General features: G+C 37.8%; 1 protein-coding gene across 3 annotated transcripts in view; it reads right to left on the reverse strand.

Moving 5' to 3' along the window:
• EML6 (EMAP like 6) overlaps positions 1-23,559 on the reverse strand; it is a gene marked incomplete at its 5' end in the record, with an annotated part of 331,290 nt that overhangs the window by 84,063 nt on the left and 223,668 nt on the right. For all 3 annotated transcript variants that reach the window (XM_079720647.1, XM_079720646.1, XM_079720645.1), the window contains 4 exons: positions 10,435-10,528; positions 17,851-17,956; positions 19,953-20,139; positions 22,340-22,458. In XM_079720647.1, the coding sequence (XP_079576773.1) occupies positions 10,435-10,528; positions 17,851-17,956; positions 19,953-20,139; positions 22,340-22,458 (506 nt within the window). The remainder of the gene's footprint in view (positions 1-10,434; positions 10,529-17,850; positions 17,957-19,952; positions 20,140-22,339; positions 22,459-23,559) is intronic.

The following is a 23,559-nucleotide window of genomic DNA, read 5'->3' on the forward strand; positions in this document are numbered from 1 at the left end:
GAGTTATCTCTTAGACTTTTATATTTCCCTGCAGTTCTTGACTCTCAATGAGAAACCCAGATTCATTCAAGACCAATTATACACGGACTGGCTCTTCAGACGTTGTGTGCCATTATCCTTTTTTTTAAAAATAGAATGTGTTGGAACAGTACCTTATTCATGGTGTGTTTGTGTGTGTGTCTGTGAACTCGAAAGTCAGATTCTTACTTAATGTTATTCCCAATAAAGTCAGGAACAAGACTATCACCACTACCATTTAACACTGTACCAAACATATTACCTAATGCAATTAGACAAGGTCTAAAAAAACTAAAGGCACAGGAGCTGGAATGGAAGAGGTAAACTATTTCTTTTTGCAAATGATAATAATTATATGTCTAAAAAATTCAAAAGAAAATAACGTAAAAATAACTACAAATAAGATAATTTAGGAAAGTTGTAGTATATAAAATTAAATACAGAATCAATAACCTTAATATATACAATATCCAGCTGAAAAATATACTAGAAGAAAGGACTCTATTTATAAACAACAATAAAAATATCAAGGCATAGGGCTTCCCTGGTGGCGCAGTGGTTGAGAATCTGCCTGCTAATGCAGGGGACACAGGTTCGAGCCCTGGTCTGGGAGGATCCCACATGCCACGGAGCAACTAGGCCCGTGAGCCACAACTACTGAGCCTGCGCGTCTGGAGCCTGTGCTCCGCAACAAGAGAGGCCGCGATAGTGAGAGGCCCGTGCACCGCAATGAAGAGTGGCCCCCACTTGCCACAACTAGAGAAAGCCCTTGCACAGAAACGAAGACCCAACACAGCAAAAATAAATTAATTTTAAAAAAATCAAGGCATAAATTTAACAAGAACTGTGCACTATATGCAAATGAGTACAACAATCAAAAAACACCCCATATTTGTAAGATAGAAAAGTAGACTTAAAAAAATGGAAACACATTCCATGTTCTTGGGTTTGAAAACTCAATCATAAAGATGTTAATTCTCCTAGCTTTGCTTATAAATTCAACTTGATTCCAATAAAAAAGAGCATTTAGTGTCTGTTCTTTAATCTGGAGTTAGACACCTTGATTTTAAAGTGCTTACGGAAGAATAAAACAGCAGTAATGGCCAGGAAAAGTCTGAAAAAGAAAAGCAAAGTGGGAAGAGTAGCTCTCCTAGATATTAAAACAATTTATAAAGCCTTCATGATTAAAACAGTGTGGTATTGGTACACAAAGTGACTGACAAACCAATGGCAAAACAGAAAATCTAGAAAGAGACCCAATATTTAAATGTAGTAGGTAATAAAGACAGGTCTCAAATCAATGGGGGAAAAATTAATACTAAAAATAAATGGTGTATGTTACCAAAGGCTGGCAAGGATGTGGAGCAACAGGAATTCTCATTCATTGCTAGTGGGAATGCAAGATAGTACAGCTACTTTGGAAGCCATTATGGCAGTTTCTAACAAAACCAAACATGTTCTTACCATAAGATCCAGCAATGATGTTCCTTGGTATTTATCCAAAGGAGCTGAAAACTTACGTCCACACAAAAACCTGCACATAGATGCTTACAGCAGCTTTAATCATAATTGCCAAAACTTGGAAGCAACAAGCAACCAAGATGTTCTTCAGTAGGTGAATGGATTAAAAAAACTGGTACATCCAGACAACGGAGTATTATTCAGTGCTAAAAAGAAATGAGCTATCAAGCCATGAAGAGACATGGAGGAACTTTAAATGGATATTACTAAGTGAAGGAAGACAATCTGGAAAGGCTACATGCTGTATAATTCCAACTAAATGACATTCTGGAAAAGGCAGAACTATGGAGACAGTAAAAAGATTAGTGGTTTCCAGGACAGAGGGGAGGGAGGGACAAACAGCCAGAACACAAAGGGTTTTTAGGGCAGTGAATAGTGAAACCATTCTGCACGATACTATAATGGTGGATACATGTCATTATACACTTGTCAAAACGCATAGAATGTGCAACACCAAGAGTGAACCCTAATGTAAACTGTGGACTTTGAGTGATAATGATGTGTCAATGTAGCTTCATCTATTATAACAAATATACCACCCTGGTGCCAGGTGGGGATTTGAAGGTGGCTGGGAGAGTAGGTATACAGGAACTCTGTATTTTCTGCTCAATTCTGCTGTGAACTTAAACCTGTTCTAAAAAATAGTCTATATAAAAGGGAAAAGGAAAATGGTGTTTGGAACACCTTGACAGCCATATGGAGAAAGGATAAAATTGAATCTGTTCCTCATAAGAGATACTGGGATAGATTCCAAATGGTTTAGAGATCTAAATGTAAAGATGAAGCCATAGCAGATTAGAAGAAGTCACAGGTGATTTCCTTTTAACCAGAGGACAGGGAACACTTTCCTTAATCGGTCTCAAAATCTTGAAGTGGTAAAGATTGATAAATTTGACCACATAAAAATAAAAGCCTTTGCATGATGAAAAACATCATATCAAACTCAAAAGACAAATGACAAACTAGGGGAAATATCTGCAAGTTATAGACAACAAATATTATTAGCCCCTAATATTTAAAGGACTACTTCCTGTGTGAATTGTATTTCAGAGAAACCAAGTGGTTCATGAGAGAAAACTCTTATTTATAGAAGAATGCTAGCTAATATGAAGAATAAATAATAGAATTAGAAAATTATCATTTTCAATCCCTAATTAAGTAATCAATTCAGCCCACAGTTGTAAATGGATGCTACAAACATTAGATAATACATTGATGGGAAGCCTTCAATGGAAGGATGAGGCTGATAGTACCAGAACCCACAATGGAGCTGAGTATTACTAAGAGTAGGAGAACCAGACATTTGGGGCAGTGGCACACCATGGGGTGGACTGGAATTCCTGAGAAAGAGGAATTCCATCCCTGACATTGTTTAGAATTGCTGGCTCAGAAGAGTAATAAAAAGCAGATTGGCTTTTAGTTGGTTTTCTTATTCTTTAAAAAATTCCTACAGATAATAGAAGCCCTATTGCTTGCACCTGTCAAGTACTACTCCCACTGCCCCCACCATCTGGTATGCCACTGATTATGTTTCTTCTGATAGAGTGAAACATGAAGTCCATATCAGGTACTCTTGACTAGAAAATTGAACTTAGGAGAAAATATCTGCAAATCACATATCTGATAAGGGACTTATATTCAGAATAAATTTTTAGAAACCTTTATAACTCAGTAATAAAAAGACAAATAATCCTGTTAAAAATGAGCAAAATACTGATATCTAAATAGACATTTCTACAAAGAAGTTATACACATGGCCAGTAAACACATGAAAAGATGCTCAGTATCGTTAGCCACTGGGGAAATGAAAATCAAAACCTTAATAAGATATCACTTCATATCTACTAGGATGGCTATAATGAAGTGACAGACAATAATAGGTGTTGGCAAGTTATGTGGAGAAATTGGAATGTTCATTCCTTGCTGGTGGGAATGAAAAATAGTGCACCCGGGCTTCCCTGGTGGTGCAGTGGTTAAGAATCCGCCTGCCAATGCAGGGGACATGGGTTCGAGCCCTGATCCGGGAAGATCCCACATGCCGCGGGGCAACTGGGCCCGTGAGCCACAACTACTGAGCCTGTGCTCTGCAACAAGAGAGGCTGTGACAGTGAGAGGCCCGCGCACTGTGATGAAGAGTGGCCACCACTCGCTGCAACTAGAGAAAGCCCTCACACAGAAACGAAGACCCAACACAGCCAAAAAAAAAAAAAAAAAAAAGTGCACCCACTTTGAAATGTATCTTGGCAGTGCCTCAAAATGTTAAATACTAAGTTACTATATGACCCAGCAATTCTACTCCTAGGTATACACCTAAGAGAAATTAAACATATGTTTACTTAAAACCTTGCTCACAAATGTTCATAGCAGCATTATTCATAATAGCCAAAAGGAGGAAACAACCCAACTATCCATCAACTGATGAACAGATAAATGAGCTGTGGTAGGATCCACACAATAAAAAGGAATGAAATACTGATCCTTCTTATGACATAGATGAACCTTCAAATATTGGGTTGGCCAAAAAGTGCCTTCGGTTCTTAAGTAAAAATAAAAGACACATTCTTCATTTTCACCAAGAACTTTATTGAACAATGTATTCACCCTTTCGTTCCACTACCTTCTGCCATTTTTCAGACAACGTCATAATTCCATCTTCCCCAAACTTTTTATCATTTTGAGCAAAGAACTGTTCCAGATGTCTTTTACAGTTTTCCAGGGATTTGAAATTTTTTCCATTAAGAGAATTTTGTAAAGATCTAAGTAAATGGAAATCCGAAGGTGCAATGTCTGGTGAATACGGCGGATGAATCAGAACTTCCCAGCCAAACTGTAACTGTTTTTGCCTGGTCATCAAAGAAACATGCGTTTTTCTGTTGACTAATTCTGGATGCTTTTCGTCGAGTGCTGCTTTCAGTTGGTCTAATTGGGAGCAGTACTTAATGGAATTAATTGTTTGCTTTTCCAGAAGGAGCTCATAGTAGAGGAACTCCCAATCCCACCATATACACAACATCACCTTCTTTGGATGAAGACTGGCCTTTGGTGTGGTTGTGGTGGTTCATCTCGCTTGCCCCATGATCTCTTCCATTCCACATTATTGTACAGTATCTACTTTTCATCACCTGTCACAATTTGTTTTAAAAAACAGAACGTGTTCATTACGTTTAGGTAGAGACTCACATGCGGAAATATGGTCTAGAAGGCTTTTTTCGCTTAGTTTATGTGGAACCCAAACATCAAAGCGATTCACAAAACCAAGCTGGTGCAAATGATTTTCAACACTTGATTTGGATAATTTGAGTATGTCGGCTATTTTGGATATTTTGAGTATGTCAGCTATCTCCCGCGTGGTATAACGTTGATTGTTCTCAATTAATGTCTTGATTTGATCGCTACTGACTTCAACTGGTCTACCCAACCGTGGAGCAATGTCCAGTGAGAAATCTCCAGCATGAAACTTCGCAAACCACTTTTGACACATTTGATCAGTCACAGCACCTTCTTCATACACTGCACAAATCTTGTTTGGCATTTCGGTCCCGTTTTTACCTTTCTTGAAATAATAAAGCATAATGTGCCAAAAATGTTGTTTTCTTTCATCTTCAATATTAAAATGGCTACACAAAAATTCACCAATTTTGATAAGTCTTTTAAAATGCACGCTGATATGACAGCTGTCACATACAATCTAACAAAATTGCTTCGAATGAAGTTAAAGACAACTAACTGCTACTAGAGCCATCTTACGGAAAAATTCGAACGAACATTTTGGCCCACCCAATATTATGCTACATGAAAGAAGCCAGTCACAAAGGACCGCATGTGATTCCATTTATACGAAATGTCCAGAATACAAAAGTCCAGAGAGACTGAAAGTAGATTAGTGCTAATGAGTATGGGATTTCTTTTTGGGGTGGTGAAAGTGTTCTGAAATTAGATAGTGTTAATGATTGCACAACTCTGTAAATATGCTAAAAAAAATCAAATTATGCACTTTATTCATTTATTTTTATTATATAAGTTTCAAGTGTACAGCATTATAAGTTGACATCTGTATACACTACAAAGTGATTGAACTGTACACTTTAAAATGCGTGAATTGTATGGTATATGATTTAGCAATAATACTAGTATTAAGGAAAAAAAGCTGAATGTGAATCTAATCAAGCCTATGGATCTAACTACCATTTCTAGGAAATACAGGGAAATTCTTGATATGCTTTCATGAAGACCCAGTCAAGTTTAGAATGTGACACATTCTAGAGGTCAAATGACCCGGTTTCTCAAATGCATCCATGGCAAGAATAAGGTGGGAGGGGGACTGCTATAAAATAAAAGAGGCTTAAGGGAGATGACAATCAAACGTAATACATGGGCCCTGTTTGGATGCAGATTTGAACAAACCAACTCTCATATGTTTGATTTTAAATAGAGTAATAAATTAAAGAAAGAAATTACTGTTGCTTTAGTTAGTTGTGATAATGGAATGGTGGTTTTTAAAAATAAGTCTTTTCAGTTAGAAATGCCTAATGAAGTACATACTGGTCAAGTGACACAATGTCTTGAGTTTTCTTTAAAATTTTATAGCAAAAAAGAAAGTAAAAGTAAAAAATGAGGGGAGGGGGAAGAGCTTTGTATCATTTGTAGGATGTTGCAGCTGGGTGATGGGTATAAGGGAGTTCTTTATGCTATTTCCTCCGCTTGTGTGTAACTTTTAAAATTTCCATAATAAAAAGTTAAAAGAAAACTAAAGAAAGAACAGAGCAGCTCCATACCTATTATGTAGGCCTTACAGTGAAAGGCAGGGAAAGGAGGAGAAGCTGATTTTTGAACTTTCTCTCTTTGTTTCTTTGAAAGTCAAAAGTGAAGCTTGGACACCAGGGCCAAGATAGATCACTGAAAGTATCAGGAACAATTAGGACAGTGAGAAAAAGGTTTAGATAAAAGAGAAGAGAAAATGTGCTTAACATAAAGAGGAGAAGTGAACCAGATAACCATAAGAAAGATTAAACATCCAAAGATTTCTTGATTGGAGGAAAATCCCCACAGCTCCTAAATCATTAATATAAACTTTAGAGAGAAGACGCTAGAGAAAACTGAACTGAAAATTGAGAACAGATATCACAAATTACATCCCCTACACAGAAAAGAGCATTGTTTTGTTTGCTAGTGTCTATACAAGGTCAAACAATTAGATGGTTGGAAAAGTCTTTTTTGAGAGCACACTTTAGTTTTCACCTAATTTCTTGGTGTCATAAAAACACCAATGTTGTTTCTCTTGTAGCTAAAATTCTAAACTGACTAGTGATGGCACGTAAATGTTTAGTTAATGTCAACACCTAAATAAAGAACATTCTTTGAATACCTCTGTTATTTTTCCCTTTAGACACTTGTTAACTTTGTAGAGAAGTTGCCTACAACTGTGTGTGTGTATGTGTGTGTGTAAGAAAAACAAAATGAAAAGAGTTTCAGGTCCTACCCTGATGGAATAAGAATGTAGGAGAGTCCATACTGCTGCCCTAATACAGGACGATTCCTACGACCTGAGTCATAGGTAATTCACCACATAGGGCCACATTTTAAACTCTATCAGCAAGTACAGGGGAAAACGGAAGGAACGCTTCTCTTCTAGAAGCCAAGGGCAGCTGCACACCACGTGAGTTGGTTTCCCAATCTTCTATTCAAAACCCTCTCATTTGCATAGAGGCCCAGTCTCAGTGTATGTGATTTGGTTTTCTCCTTTTTTGTGAAGGTAGCCCACAAGTGAAAGACCGAATGAATGTTTGATTTATATCCCAGTTCTAAAAAAGATTTAAAATGGCTTACAATATAGAATAACATAGAATAAGCCAGGTAACATTGAGAAGAAGAAAGGAAAATGATACACCGGTGAGTGAAAAAAAAAAAAAAAGCAAGTTACAGAGCAGTATGCATAATACCCCACATATGAATAAAAATGGATAAAAATATTAGCAGAATATATACCAGAGAACATATGCTAAAATGTTAGCCATGGCTATGTCTGGGTAGTGGAATTATGAATCATTTTCATTTTCTTTTTGGTGATTTTCTGTGCTTTCTTTTTAATAATCATGTATTATTTTGAAAACAGAGGAAAAATTAAAAAAGGAAAGTGAGAAAGATCTCAATTTGGTATGCAGGAGACCTGACCATATTCACTAAATGTATGTAAGAGTAGGGACCTAAAATAGAACAAGCAGTGGAGCTAATACATACACTGAAGGTCTATGTACCTGCTCCATGCGGGCCTATGTTTTGTCCTTAAGCTTACTAGTAGCACAACTATTTCTCATTAACATTGAAGTAATCTTGTTATGCACCTTGATAACTGTACCTTTTGCTTAATATCCCCACTGTTCAAGCTTCTGAGATGAAGCTTGTCAATAATAATTAGCCATTGCCCCCCAGTCATGTTACTGGTGTGATGGAAATCTAAATAAAGGGACATAGAGGTGCCTGATTAATTATCTCATTGCTCTGCCCTGATTGACGCTGATATCAGGCTATTTCACTACTGCCCATAAGAGATTACTCTTGGTTATTACATAGGTTACTTGTATATTAGACTAAAATCTGAACAATCTTTAAAAGGAAAAAGAGACTAAAAAATTCATTTGTAATGGAGGGGACTGAAGTCATTCATGAAAATTAGCAAAGATCCAAAAAAACTGTGCAAAGAGATTGAATCAAGTCTCATCAAGATCTTGTAATAAGATCTTTATGGGCCAATTCCAAACATCTCTAATTTCTCTGAGCTGATAAAAACAGAGGTTCACTTAAACATGTTCCCAACTGAAGGGCGGCTTTTGAGTGCAGGGGGTCCCCGTTAGCCTTGGGCAGCAGCGGTACTGCCGGTGATGCCATCACAGCCATTGACTGTGACCCTCCCTCCATGGGGAAATCTCACATCCTGGGTGACGGGTGCTACTGCAGAACATTACCTGCCAGAACCACATGACCTGCGGGAAGCGGGTTTGTTGTTAAGCCTTGCTAGTGGCGATGCAGGCCATGACTGAGACACAGAAGTGCAGAGTGAGGGGTGTCACTGAATCAGCCATCTTCTAAGAGTAAATTAGACACTTGGAGGAGCTACACTGACTCCCGGAAGACAGGAAGGTCCCACAGGTAAAGTATTACTCCTTTTTCTTTGTCACTTCTTTCATGCCCCTGTTTTTAAAGTTTCTATCTACTTAAGCGCCTTAATCTCAGGCCATAAATAGAATTTTAATTTGTTTGGTTACTTATTTACATAAATATTTATGATAGATAATATTGTGTAAATATTATTTATTTATTATTTAAAAATCTAGTATTCATCCAAAGAACTTTAACAATCTCTGATACTCTTTGGATAGAGCAATGGTGAATGTTACAGTTGCAGAATTGGTCTCTGAAGACAACTCTGCCGGTGTCCCATTAGGGGAATGTGACATATGGCTTGGGAACAATCCTAAAAATAAACTGTATTATTAACATAATGGTGTTAAGTCGCTTTGTGTTAATTAAACAGAAGTAACACTACCAAACATATCAAATATATACTTCTAAAATATTAATAAATATTTCTTTCTTCCATTTCTATTACTGTTTCTGATATGTAACAGGTGAGCTACCCACATTTGCAGAGGGTTTTCTAGCAGGAAAATTGCGTTTCTGTTGCTTTTGAAATGCAGACGTGTGCTTTGCCTGAGATTATCTGTAATGCAGATGATATGTTATCAGAAATATTAAAATTCAGTACATTAATCTAGGAGGAAAGCAGACTTGCGATTAGAAGCTGAATCTGAGTATTAGCGGGAAGTGATATAACCGTGAGGAATACTAGATAGAGCAAAAGAAAAACCGCTCAGGTAGGCGGATTTATGAGCTGTCATTTGCTGCCAAGAAGTCCACCTCAGTAGCAGTCATCAGAAAAGCTCCTCTTTCTCTCCTAAGATGGTCAGCTGGAGTCCTCAAGCCTCCATTTGCTCCCCCTCTGAGTCTCCAGCAATCTATAGGTCTTCATTCATTAAATCAAATTGCCAAAAAACACTTTTTTCCTATATAATTTAAAATATCAATTTAAAAAGTGAATATTGGGGTTCAAAGGCATTAACTTAAAAATGATTTTATGGTGCCAGATAAAAAGGAAGTTGGTTTATGCAGGGAAGAACCAGTAGAGAGATAAACTGATAACATGCCTTGGGCAACAAATTGTATTGCTGGGCCTTGGTGGCCAACTATTTTGACCTCTGACTATGGCCGGGCAAACAGCTAAGACCAATGTAAGCAGGAGTGGAAAGCAGTGTTCAGACTTAGGGCTGATTCAGCAGGGAGGCAGGCTGGGGCAAGGGAGGACAGGTGGCCTATAAATAGCAGGTGGTCTTGGAAGGTCTATTTATAAGATGGGGAGATTAGGGCAACAATTTGCCTGCTTTGAAAGTGAGCGGCAGGTGCACACGCCAGGCCTCCTTTCCTGCATGCTGCAACCTCATGACAAGTGGAACTTCTGACTCCAGTGACATTGACAGTCCTTCACTAGATGCTAAGATAGTGGAAAAACAAGGGGCAAGGCACAAGTCTGAGGAAAGCTGCTTTCCTACTGCTGGGAAGAAGCTTTGATATAGAGAATGCATACATTACTAAAAGCAAAGTGATGAATAACTCTCTGGAAAGGATTTCAGAATTTTCCAATTGCCTGAAACAAACATTAATTCCTCTATGTCAGGTTTGTCACCATGAAATATTACAGTATGTTTTTACTTCGGTGTTAAGCTTTCTATGTGAACTTCATCTGAGTTTGAAGATGAAATCTTACCAGAAAATGCAAACTATTAACTTTTACTGCAGTGTGATCATTGGCAGGATGCCGTTAATACCTCGGCAGCTTCTTACCTGGTGGTGGCTATCTTTTCTCCCTTTTTCCAGTCCCAAAATACAATACTGTGAAAATCGTCTAAACCAACCGACACCAGACATTTTCCATCGGCTGTATGAAAACAACACAAATGTCAAATGACTCATTTCTCAATGAAAAACCACAACATTTTATATACTGTAAAAAGGAACAAGAAATTGATCTTAAGAATATTATTTAGGCTCAAATATGTTAGGAGAATAATACACTAAGGGGACCTCACTAAATGAAATGCATAACTACTAATAGTGGAGGTTCTCAATGTATAATAACTGGTTGCTGAATCAAATCGCTGACCCAACATTCCAATCTGAGACACAGGGCTGGGGGGAGCTTCTCAGGTAAGTCACCAAAACCTTGTCTATTTTGTGTCAGACAAATCTCATGACATTTACTAGAAGAGCCATTTAACTTTGTGACCCAGTCTATTGCGCTCTAAAAAAAAAACTGGTTCTGTTCAACCCTCCAAAATAAGAGCATTATAGAAACTAACTTGGAAAATTCTTTCAAAAGATGATTTTATAATTTAAAAAAAATCTTAATGTCTTAGTTTCCCTCTTTCAAATGTAATATGCTTGTTGTAGGACATTTAGAAGATACGGACAAAGGAAATTTAAAAATCATCCAAATTTCTAGGCCTACATCTGATATACATCCTATCAGTTTCTCTACCTAAACGTGCTTTGAAAAGACAAAACCAGGATCATAGTGAACATACTATTACATATTTTTTTACTTGTCATATGATGAACATTTTCCCTTAGTATTAAATATTATTTATAATACTATCAATAATTACTATAATTCGGACAGGTTGTTTTCCAAAATAAAATATATATATATGATATGTAATTGAATTTGAAATCAAAATAGTTAATTTGCTTTCTCATTTCAAGACAGAAGAAGAGGTACAGTCAGTAAGTCTTTCCTTTGCTGCCTCCTCACAAAGCTTCACAGGAGAAGCATCTCAGGTCAGCAGTTCCTCCCTAGCCTGGAGTGGGCTAGGAGACGGGTGGCCAAGCTCACCAAGGCTCAGTTTATTAGGGTGTATTCTCTGGTGACACACAGCCAATGGCCTTAGGGTAAAGAAACATGAGTATGTGATAAACCGTTTCTCCACGGCCCACTCAGGGTTTCAACTGGTATTTTCAAAGACAGCCCTGGGCTAGATGCCAAATTAGGGTTGCCAGGGAAAATGAAGGAGCCTAGTCAAATTGGAATTTCAGATAAGCAACGAATAATTTCTTAGTACAAGTATGTCTCTTACAATGTTATATTGCATGCAATTATATTGCATGGGACATACTTGTACTAAGAAATTATTTGTTGCTTATCTGAAATTCAAATTTAATTGGGCCTCCTGTATTTTTATTTGCTATATCTGGTGACCCTCCCCAAATGCTGGTTAACTAATGCCCAACCCTTGGGTGCCCTTACTTGTTCCAGAGACTCTCCCCTGACCAACTGGGAACGGTAGTCTGCTCCTTTTCTGGAGGAAAAAGGAGAGTAAGAGCCTGGCTTAACAAACCAAATCCTCCCCAATTCTCTACTACCACCAAGTATGAAGCAAGGATTTGAAAGTTACATTAACCCTTTCAAGCTCCTAGACTACAGTAGGTGAAGACATTAACACTTTGCCAAAGCCCTAAATCACCACCAGGTGAGTACTATAAACAAATGTGTCTTCTCAATCACTATATGTCCTTATGCTTAAATGTTACCAGGCTTTAAACTGTGCCCCATGTCTTTTCATGCATTTGGGAGAAGGGACTGGTTGATGACTTCCAATTCATTACCAGCAACATTACTTTTCCTGTACCTCTTGGTGTGGCCTGGTTATATTTCCATATTAGCATGTCTCTGTATTTGGTGATTTTATTTTTATTAGAGAGTTCTCTCTCCCTTTTTAGATCCTAAACTCTTATTTAAGACTTACAGTACTTGTATCACATTTCCAACATGATCCTCGCACTGAGATGGTTTTCAATGAATTCTGATGATACTGGTGACATCAGGAGGATGAGGGAGATAAAAATGGAATATGCCTACGGATGGTACAGAGGGAATGGGAATATTCTGTTATATAAAAATTTTAATCAAAAACACTGCACAGATATTCAGTGTCTTTTTTTGCATTTCTTAATTCTACATTTTGTTTTCTTTTGTAACCTGTGTAGCTATATTAGTATGTCTTTCTTAGAATGCAAACATCCACACATTTTAAATGATAGGTTTTTTTGTTTACATCTTTTGAAGAAGTCCTCAGGGTAAGTTGATTTTTTTTTTTTTTTTGCTTCTTTTTATTGGAATTTCTGCAAGGCCCCATCAGCTTGTCTTCCCAGTTATACCACCTTTCTACCCCAGTTTGTAACTATGAGTAGCAATGAAGCAGCAGAACAAATCTAGAGGTGCCTCAACAACCATAGCTCTTCTTTAGGATGGTGACTTTTTCTTGAATTCTGCAGGTGTGGGCAATTTCTACATACCACACAGTTTGGAGATATAATTGGCTACTTTAATTTTTTCTGAGTTTTTGTTTCCCCTCACAGAGGCTTGATCTGAGCTTTGAAAATCCATTGTTCCTTGACCATTTAGTTGGAGTTTCTGATTTTCAACCATATTTTTAGGGTTTAGGTAATGTCCTTTCAAATCTTTCCAGTCACAGTATGTATTAATTATGGATATTTTGTGACATAGTCCAGAAATAATTCTAAGGAGCTTAATGTCAACAGTAAAGGGCAAATTAGAAAGAGAAATATTTTACTCAGACAATTACAAGTTGTTCCTGTATTCAGGGCTCATAAAAAATGCATAGGTTTTTGGAACTGACACAATGAAATCACACTAGTCTTAGATGTGCCCTTGTGGAAATCAGTATTATTCAATGAAGGTTTTTAAAAATATGAGGATGATATTTAGGCTAGAAAATATTTATATCTGAACCTTTCTCTTTCTAATTGGTTTTCTGTTCATGTGGAAGCACTTTCCTGACTGCAAGTACAGAAGCAAAGACAGCTTCGTTTTCCCTGGACAGTGAAAATAAATCCGCAACAAGTTGCTCAATTAAGTGACACAATATAAATTCATTCCTTCTAGTTGACATAATTTAGAGGTATGGGTTGTTAGAAATGTTTTTGATTAAAAATGTCATCTTTTTTGTTTGCTTTGGAAGAGTGGCAAGATTAATCTAAATTCCTAGGTATAACTGCTTATCTGCTGTCTAGTTTTCCATCATTTGCCTGCTTTGTATTTCTATGACAATCTCTTTCTCTAATTTCTTTCTATTATTGGTAGGTCTCCACAACACCCCCCAAGATGAGCTGACGTGTAAGAGACAGGTGGGTGTGGAGATACGCTGAGGCACTCAGATGGGGCCACCAGCTAGGTAATAACCAATGTCGGTGTCCTGTTTACATGGTTAAACTGGGAAACCTAAATCATCTTCTCTCTCAGCATTTTGCTTGAACTCCTCACTTCACTGCAAGTATCCAAAAAGAAGAGATAGATACTCCTGCTCATGAAAGTGTTTGACTCAGGGCTGTTCTAGGAGAGGGGTCTCTTTTCACAAGGGTGCGGTTCCACGTGGCAGCCTCTATGCACCACCATGCCCACACCACATTTACACTGGAGAGTGGGCGTGGAGGCAGCTGGAGGCACTGGCCATCGGGTAGAAGGAGTGAGGAAGTAGGGGGGCACAATGAGTGGTCCAGGTACTACTCTCATGCTAAAAGTTCACACCAGCCCTGGTGGAGGGCAGGGCAGGAAAGGGCAGGAGGACTGAGAGGGAGAGCACAGCCGGCACAGCTTCCACCAGCTGACAGCCCCAGGCCTGGTGGCTTTCTCACGGGACTGAGAGCCAGGAGACCTGGGTCCTCGCTCTGGATCTGCCACTGTCTGACTTTTACCGCAGCCATACAACCAAACTCTCTGGATCTTCATTCTTGGCCTATAAAGTGGTGCAGGCATCTGTTTAAGACTAAAGCTATATCATTATAACACAAGGTACTACTATCAATATAAATTAAACCAAAGAGGCTTCAGGTCACACATTCAGTAGGGCCATAGAGACCACAAAGATCAGTCGACCACAGTTCATCTGCATGTAACGATACACGGTGATGGATCAAACACAGTACATACTTCCTTACTTTCTGAATAGTCCTTAATGTTAGCGCTTTCTCAAACTATCACCTAGCTTCCTTTCTGTCATTTATAAATTAACATCGTATTTCAACTCTGAGACAAAAATATAATTTTCCACAATCAAAAATACCACATTTGGGGCTTCCCTGGTGGCGCAGTGGTTGAGAGTCCACCTGCCGATGCAGGGGACACGGGTTCGTGCCCCGGTCCGGGAAGATCCCACATGCCGCGGAGCGGCTGGGCCCGTGAGCCATGGCCGCTGAGCCTGCGCGTCCGGAGCCTGTGCTCCGCAACGGAAGAGGCCACAGCAGTGAGAGGCCCGCGTACCGCAAAAAAACCCCAAAAAACAAAAAACAAAACCCCCCACATTTGCTGCATAAATGGGCGCTTCCTTAGTGACTATTATCTGGGGAATAGAGAATGTATTGTTAAAACTGAAATATCCTTTTTATGCAGAAAATATTTTATATCTGGGCATTTCTTTATTTGCCCAAAATGGGAATTAGAAGCAGTGACAGGATCAGCTTCTCAGCCTCTTCCAGAGGGCCTGGTTTCTCTATCCCGGCCAATGACATAAGGGGCTGCCTTACGAGGGGAAGATTTCTAAGTGCAGCTAATTTCTCGATCTTCCTTTTATAAAACTACTAAGCCCAGAAGAGACATAAGCTCTCAGAAATGCAGAGATCAAGTTACTGGGTACCAGCTTATTGCTACTAACTTGCCTCATAATCAATGTTTTTGATCAACATTCCTCTAATCTCTTCTCTAAAGGTATTCAGCATCAGTTGGTTCTTCTGATTTTCCTAAATTTAAAAACCAAAAATTTAATCAATTCTCTAGAAAAAATAATCTGATGATTATTGAATTCTATTTCTAGTATTCTAAATTTCCTGCCACTGCTTATACATTAATACACATACACACATTTCAGTTGAAATCAGTGAGTAGATATTTTGAGTTCTACTCTTTTTCTTAACTTAATACATAGAAATGTGTATGAAATACACATGGTCCACATACTTGTCATTTTGAATTATAACTTTTGTTAAACAGTGCCAAATTGTCTACTAGAATTATTGAGTCAATTTGCAAAGTTGCTGACAATATGAATATGAGAGTCTCCATAACCTAGTACACATTTAGGTTTTATTATTTTATTTAATGGGTATCTTACCACTCTTCTAGAACATACTTATTAATATAATTTTTATATTAAGTATACACATGTGTATCCACTAGCAAGTTAATTTAGGAAAAGAACACAGTTCAGCCATCAGGTAGAACTATTCAAATAAAAAAAAAAGCAGAAATCCATTCACATCTTTGGAATAGAATCTTATTTGAACTCAAATTATAGTTTCATTTTAGATTTTACTGCTTTATCAAGGATACATGGTACACTTATGAAAGCTGTATGTACATCAAACTCCTGGAAGTTTAGGACTTTGTATTCACCGTTTATCAGGTGCATTATCTGGGCCTTCAACTGGCAGGTGGTAGCCAAGTAATTCTCTCTTCCTTGCTACTCATGCCTATGTACCTCACATGCCCACCAGTGTAGAGTTTGAACAATTTAGCTTTGATTTTTACTAATTCAATAACCAAAGTATTGAATAACTTCTAATAGTGATATAACAACTCAGATTTGTACAGTAGTTTACAGCATATGAGAATAAGTGTGTGACACTCTCACACAAATCTGCACCATGTGATTGGTCAGAGAATAAAGATAACTTTCATCCAAAAATGGTTTACAATGTGAAGATCTAGTAGCAGTAGTGAAAGGCAAGAGAGTGCATTAAGCAAAACTTCATTCATTCATTCACGTTTTTGGAGTAGCTTCTGTGTCTCTACAGCATGTGCAGTGGGGAACAGAGAGATGGGCTAGATGAGTACTTTACTGTCTGAGAAGGGCATAGGAGCTGCTAAGACACATAACTACTGAACCACATAGACTCTAACAGGTACCACAAGAACAATGACAACAAATGGGCTAAGGGATACAAAAGAAGGGACAGGACATTTCTCCCTGGAAGAATGGAAGAGAAAACTTTGAGCTTGGTCTTAAAGGATGGTTGGACTTGAACAGACACATGGGAACAGCATGAGCAAAGGAACACAGGCAAAAAGAAGGACAGGAGTGCATTTAGGCTCTACAGTTAGGTAGATGGAAAGGAGCATGAGTGGGTTAGTGGGTGAAAACACTGCAGAGGAAGGTTGAGGCCAGATCATAGAAGGCCATGAATGTCCAACCACGGGCTCAGCCCTGAGTCAGTCAACCAGGGGGAGTCCATGTGGTAGCAATGTAATTGCACTTCCAGAAGACTCCAGAAATGGGCAGGATGGATTGGACAAAGTGGGGATGGAATCAGAGACCAGCATAACCACCATGCACAGACAAGAGGAAGTTCGGGCCTGAACAAAGAGAGTAGAGAGGGAGGTACATAAGAGAGAGACTGGGGTTGTGAAATGGAATTTAACAACCAATATTATACACATGGCACATATTAAACATTTGAATGGAATTTAGAAAAAGGAAATTACAGAAATTACAGAATCAGTTTTCTGTAGAAAGTTTAGAAATTTTTTCTACAGATCTAATATCTACATTGGGGTTATTAAAAATTTCTAGGTTAAAAACACCTTTTGCGATAGGCCCTCATTCTTCAATTCTAGCATAAAGAAATGGTTTTATTCTAAAGAAAATTATATTTATAAGTTAGTATTTTTTTAATAGCACAGTGTTAAAATTTTAAATTAAGGAGATGGAAACTTCAGTTCTATTTTTTCAATATGAAATTTTATTTCCAAAACACCAGTGTTGTAAAGTGGACCTTTGCAGAGAATTTGCACCCCTCGCTCTAGTTCTTTACATTTTAAATCACAGGTGCTGTGTTCCCACTTATTTGGAGAGATGAAACTGATGTTCTGAGTCACTGCCAGACATTTGCAACTAAGTCTTTCAATGGTAACAGCTGCTCTGGATTTCAAGTCTCTCAAGCAAATGCAGAACACAGTGTGAGCTCTGGGTAATGAGTTGGGAGAGAGAAAATGAGGAAGATGAGGAAAGGAGGTGTGATCATATTCACACATCTGATTTCCAGTCTAAGACTGGGTAGCTGACACACGAAGGGCTTACCTCCTTACAAGCAGGACTAAACTAAATAAAAGGATTTTTTTTTAAAAAAAAACAAACCCAAAGTAAATATGGAAGCATCTGTCAATGACTCCAGTGGCAAACTGGTGCTTACCTGAAAAATCGAGCGCACACACTCCTCTCTGATGTTGTCCTTTCAACAGTGACAAACATTTTAGAGTCTGCGTGTCCCACACATGAATAGCAGCATCTCTCCCAACCTGAAATTACAGGATGAGTGTTATTATCTAATTATAAATTATAATAAGAATGATTTTGTTCCTTAGAGTCAAGTGCCACTCAGAAATCAAAACCCACACATTTGGAGAGCAGGAAGACCCTGGGAAATCATCTGGTCCAACTCCACCGTTTTCCAGATGAGGAAACTGAGGCACAGGGTCTAAGGGTCTTATTCTGGCATCAAGGTGGGTGCCAGCAGAATCTAACCTGGTACATGGCTCCCAGTTAAGGGATATTTAAAACTCTAGTTCAAACGTCTACTGTGCTTTGTTTTTGTCAGTTAGTTCTACCCTCCCCTTCTGCCTTCTCAACTCCACACATGATTCCACTCAGCTGTATGTTTTCATGGCACTATCCTCAGAGTTCTTTTACCCACCTCAATTATTTACCCACCTCAAGAAGGCCTGGCCCTACTTCTCCCCCTGGGAAATGAAAGTTTCATGGCTTAACTCTCTGTCATTAAGGTGGCTTCTCCTCAAGGGGACACAAGCTTCTGTCATACCAATTCCCAACAACAGAGAAAACTGTAATACTAAAGTGGTTTTCCTCACTTATAATGCATAGGGGGAAAAAACCTTCTGGGTATGATGACTCTAAAAGGGAAAATGGGACATAAAGCCACGTACATAACTGAGCAGAGTCTGGCCAACTCCTACACTGGCCTGTGGAGGCCCAGTTACCCCTGGAGTGGCTACTGGCATACTGGTCTGCCTCCCAATTACAGTATAGAGTGTGGTAGCTCCTCAGGGGTTTATGTAAAGAACCAATCTCTGTTTTTTCTTTCAAAGGAAGACTATTAAACACCTATGAATCAAGCATCTTCTGTTTCTAAGAAAGACAATAAAGGGGGAGGGGGCAGGAAAGAGTGAAAAGGCAAAGTAGTGATCAATTACTTATAAAACTTAATGTCAGAATAGATGGTCTAATTTGCAGTTGGAGGAGCAGCAAACCAGTGTTTCAATTAACGGCTCTTCCATTTTGGAGGACTGTAATCCTTTTACAAATATAAGAGCTACGAACTCTTCTCCCCCCAAATGCACATTTCTTGGGGTTGACTCCCGTCAGGCCCTCAGTTTCATCCATGGATCTCATGAACATCAGGCTATAAACCCTGTTCAAACACTTCTACCTCCTGTATGTCAAGTCTCAGAAATAGTTCGTTGTCTCATGTTAATCTTTGACCCTCATACCAGTAGTTTTTCTTGGAATTTGCCACTTAGATGTTGAGGATCAGGTGAAGTATTACCTACAGTTAAAAGCCCATGATAAAACTGAACAAAAATGTAATCTATATATTGGTAGAAAAGAGCACAACACTGAAAATACTGTTGACAATATTATTGCTTTACCAGCAAGACAATAAATCTGAGTTTAACAGATTCTCTGTTTGCTGAGTTTACTTCTATCCCCCTCCTTTTCCACACAAAATGATTGACCACAGGGCTCTATTTTGAGCAGCTTTTCAATTATAGACTCAATCCAAAGTTTGGCATTCCAAAATGGTTCATATAAAGTTTAGTTTTTTTGAAGGTTAAAATATAATAAACTAGCCAAAGTTCATATGACTTTAAGTTTTACAAAAATAACTATACACTGGATATTATAGTAGTATTAAAAGATGGTTCATTCAATAAACATTTATTGAGTACCTAGGATATACTAAGTTCTGGGTAAACAGTAATGAGGAAAATATATTAAGACTTCATGGAATTTACAATACTCTAGTTTTACCTAATCCTATTCATAGATCTCATCATGTTAGGATAAGAATCCCTCAAAGTCTTCCCAAAAGTGCTGGAATGTATTGGTTGACTCTCCCACCATCATGAAATGATCCAGCATTCACTGCACTTTCAGCTTCCTGTCTTATGTTTATTTCTACCAAGTACTTCTTGAATTTCTCATATGTAAACTGAATTCAAAATTAAATCCTCTCTCTCTTTGGCTAAACTCCCATCTTACAGGAAAGATATATACCTGCCCAGTGGCCACATAGTCCTTCACTGGATGGATGGTCAGGCTGAGAATGTCATCATCGTGTCCCAGGTACAGCCTCTGGGAGTGTTGTTGCCTATTGTACACGACAGCAACTGCAGCAATGTGATAGACCACTTCTCCAGCTTGTGTGTAGAACAGATTGTTTCTACAATCGTAGCCTCTATAGCTGAAGCACAGGTCCAAGAAATGCACAGTAGTTGAACGCAACAGTGAATGAACAGAGCAGAAGTTGTGAGAAGATAAAGTTAACATGTTAATATGGACAAGGACAAGCAGAACCCAGGTGTCTCCACAGCTGCCTAGGACAGTGATCTTGAATGGGGGTATGAGGACCTCTGAGGGCATGTGATGACTTTCTAAGGGGCAAATGGACACTGATAATTTTAACAGAATCTATTTCCAGATCCTCAGGTGCTATATGTGCTTTCTCTTAAAACTGACTAGTCTGGGAACACACCTGTGATGAGGTACTGGTTTTCCTTTCCCACCTCCCCTTTCCTAATCACCTTCCTCCCAATTTAGGAAGTCATTCCTGTCATCCATTGCGAATCTTACTATGGTATATTACCCTGGAATGTCAAACCTTCCAGGGACACCAAAACAAATACAAGTGTGGATGGATGTTGAAAGTGAATAACTCTAACAACTGGGTAAGAAATCCTTTTGCAAGTCAAGTGACTTCCAATTCTTTGCTTTTAACAAATTTGAACAGTGATTTAACTGAATTGTTAGCTGATGGATCATTAAACTACATTTTTGTGTGACATATCAAAATCATGACATATTTTTGGCCTATAACAAAGAGGAGTTTAAAGAATTGATCACCATTGTTGTGATAAAACTGTCTCTATTCTCATCTACTTAAGTAGCTAGATATGAATAACCTTTCTTAGTGCTTACATTAAAAAGTGAAAAACTGGAATAGATTCAATGCTAAACTGTTACCCTCTAGCAATAAGAAATATATATGCACATATATCTGAACTCATTGAAAAAATTCTATCTTATTAAAAGAATTTTTCCAATAAAATTATTTGCTTAATAACTATCAGAATTTGTACTATATTTATGTTGATTTGGCCAGCTATTTATTACTAATAGTTATAACAATAATTAAATCCAGAAAAAAATTGTTAATGCTTAGAGTAGCACTGTCCAACAGAACTATTATGTGAGTCACAAGGTAATTGAAAAATTTTCTAATTGTCACATTAAAAAAAAAAGAAACAGATGAAACTTATCTTAAGAACATTTAACCCATTATGTCCAAAATATTATCATGTCCACATATAATCAATATAAAACATTTTAATGAGGTAAATTTCTTTTTCATGCTAAGCCTTCAAACTCTGGTGTGCGTTTTCCACATACAGCACGGTTAGACCAGCCACATTTCAAGTGATCATTGGCTACAAGTAGATATCGTACCAGACAGCACAGAGTTAGAGTCTTATGGTCACAGGGAATTAAATTTAAATTGAAAATATAGGGCTTCCCTGGTGGTGCAGTGGTTGAGTGTCCGCCTGCCGATGCAGGGGACACGGGTTTGTGCCCCGGTCTGGGAAGATCCCACATGCCGCGGAGCGGCTGGGCCCGTGAGCCATGGCCGCTGAGCCTGCACGTCCGGAGCCTGTGCTCCGCAACGGGAGAGGCCACAACAGTGAGAGGCCCACATACCGCCAAAAAAAAAAAAAAAGAGTAAATTGAAAATATAGATATATTTTTTCCTTGTTGAAGTTATGACAGGGTAATCAATAAAAGACTTACAAGCATAAAAATATTATATTAGGGTAAAATTCTGTGGGAGAAGTGGAATAGAAATATGAGTTCATGTATTTGTTATATTGATGATAATGGGAATCAAATATCTATGGCATTTGGGTTCCACTGGAGCCATCTAAATAAATAATGTGAGTATTTATAAAACACAAGATATATTCTTCACAACCATTTAAGCTTAGGTTGAAAAATCTTAGATGTCAACTTAAAGTGTGGAAGGTTGTACATGATTTTCAAAATTCAAAATTATTTGGGTACACGTGAACAAAAGTATTTGAAGGAAATATTGTCCTGGGAAAGCCAGCTGAATAGAGCAGGAGTTATGGGATAAAGGAAGCAGAGATGGAGAGAATGAAATGAAATAACAATGAGTGGCAGTAACACATGCAACACGAAAGTACATGAAGTGTGAAAAATCTAGATACACACACTGAGATGGCCATAGAACACTGAGAAAACTGGACAGAGAATCGTGGTTAAAATATTAACTGCAGGTAAGTGCACACTGGAGAGAAGAGCCAGACTGAACTGGGGTAGCACTGAGAAGAAGGATGACAAGGTGATAAGGCTGGTGACAGGCCACCCACCCATGTATGAACTGGAGTTTCAAGCTGTCCTCAGGAGCCTTTTCTCGTTTGAGGAAGGACACTGCATGGTTTTTCTCTTTACTTTGTTGCTTTAGCTGAGGTAGATCTTCCTTGTAAACCTTCAAGCATAAAAGAAACATTTGGTTAGAGACTCTTCAGGTTTCAAATATATTAATGTCTTGACATTCTCAGGAAATCTTTAATTGCAGGAACTCAAGTTTTTGAAAACATAAGAAGCTAAAAATGGTCACAAGAGACAAAGAAGAGCATTATATAATGATAAAGGGGTCAACTCATCAAGAAGATATAACAATGGTAAATATTTATGCACCCGACATCAGACCATCTAAATATACAAAGCATATATTAACAACTAAAAGAAGAAATAAATATCAATACAATAATAGCTGGGAACTGTAAAACCCCACTCCCAACAATGGATTGATCATCCAGACAGAGAATCAATAATGAAACAGCAGATTTGAACAATACTACAGGCCAAATATCCTAACAAATACAGAACATTTCATCTATCAGCAGCAGAACATACATTATTCTCAAACACACAAGGAACATTTTCTAGGACAGATCATGTTAGACCACAAAACAAGGCTCAATAAATTTAAGAAGATTGAAATTATATCAAGTATATTTTCTGACCACTATAGTATGACACTAGAAATAAGTAACAGGAAGAAAGCTGGGAAAGTCACAAATATGCAGAAATCAACACACTCCTCAACAACTAATGGATCAAAGAAGAAATCAAAAAGGAAATTTTAAAAAATCTTGACACAAATGAAAATGGAAATGCAACATACCAGAACTTACAGGATACAGCAAAAGCATTTCTCAGGGGAAATTTTGTAGCTAATAAACATATACATTAAGGAAAAAGAAAGATCTCAGATAAAGAACTTAATATTGTACCTCAAGGAACTAGAAAAAAAAGTTTGGACTTAGTTTGGACACTAGTTGGACACTAAGTCCAAAGTTAGCAGAAGAAAGGAAGTATTAGAGATTAGCGCAGAAATACATGAAATAGAGAATAGGAAAACAATAGAAAAGATTAACAAAACTAAGAGTTGGTTCTTTGAAAGGACAAACAAAATTGAGAACATTAAGACATGAGATTGAATTTTACTTTTTTCTAATGAACACTAACTAAATTGAAATATCTTTTAAATCATTGGGATTTAAAAGAATTAAAAAAAAATTTT

This window comes from Hyperoodon ampullatus, assembly GCF_949752795.1.
Source record: "Hyperoodon ampullatus genome assembly, chromosome: 15".
Classification (NCBI taxonomy): Eukaryota; Metazoa; Chordata; class Mammalia; order Artiodactyla; family Ziphiidae; genus Hyperoodon; species Hyperoodon ampullatus.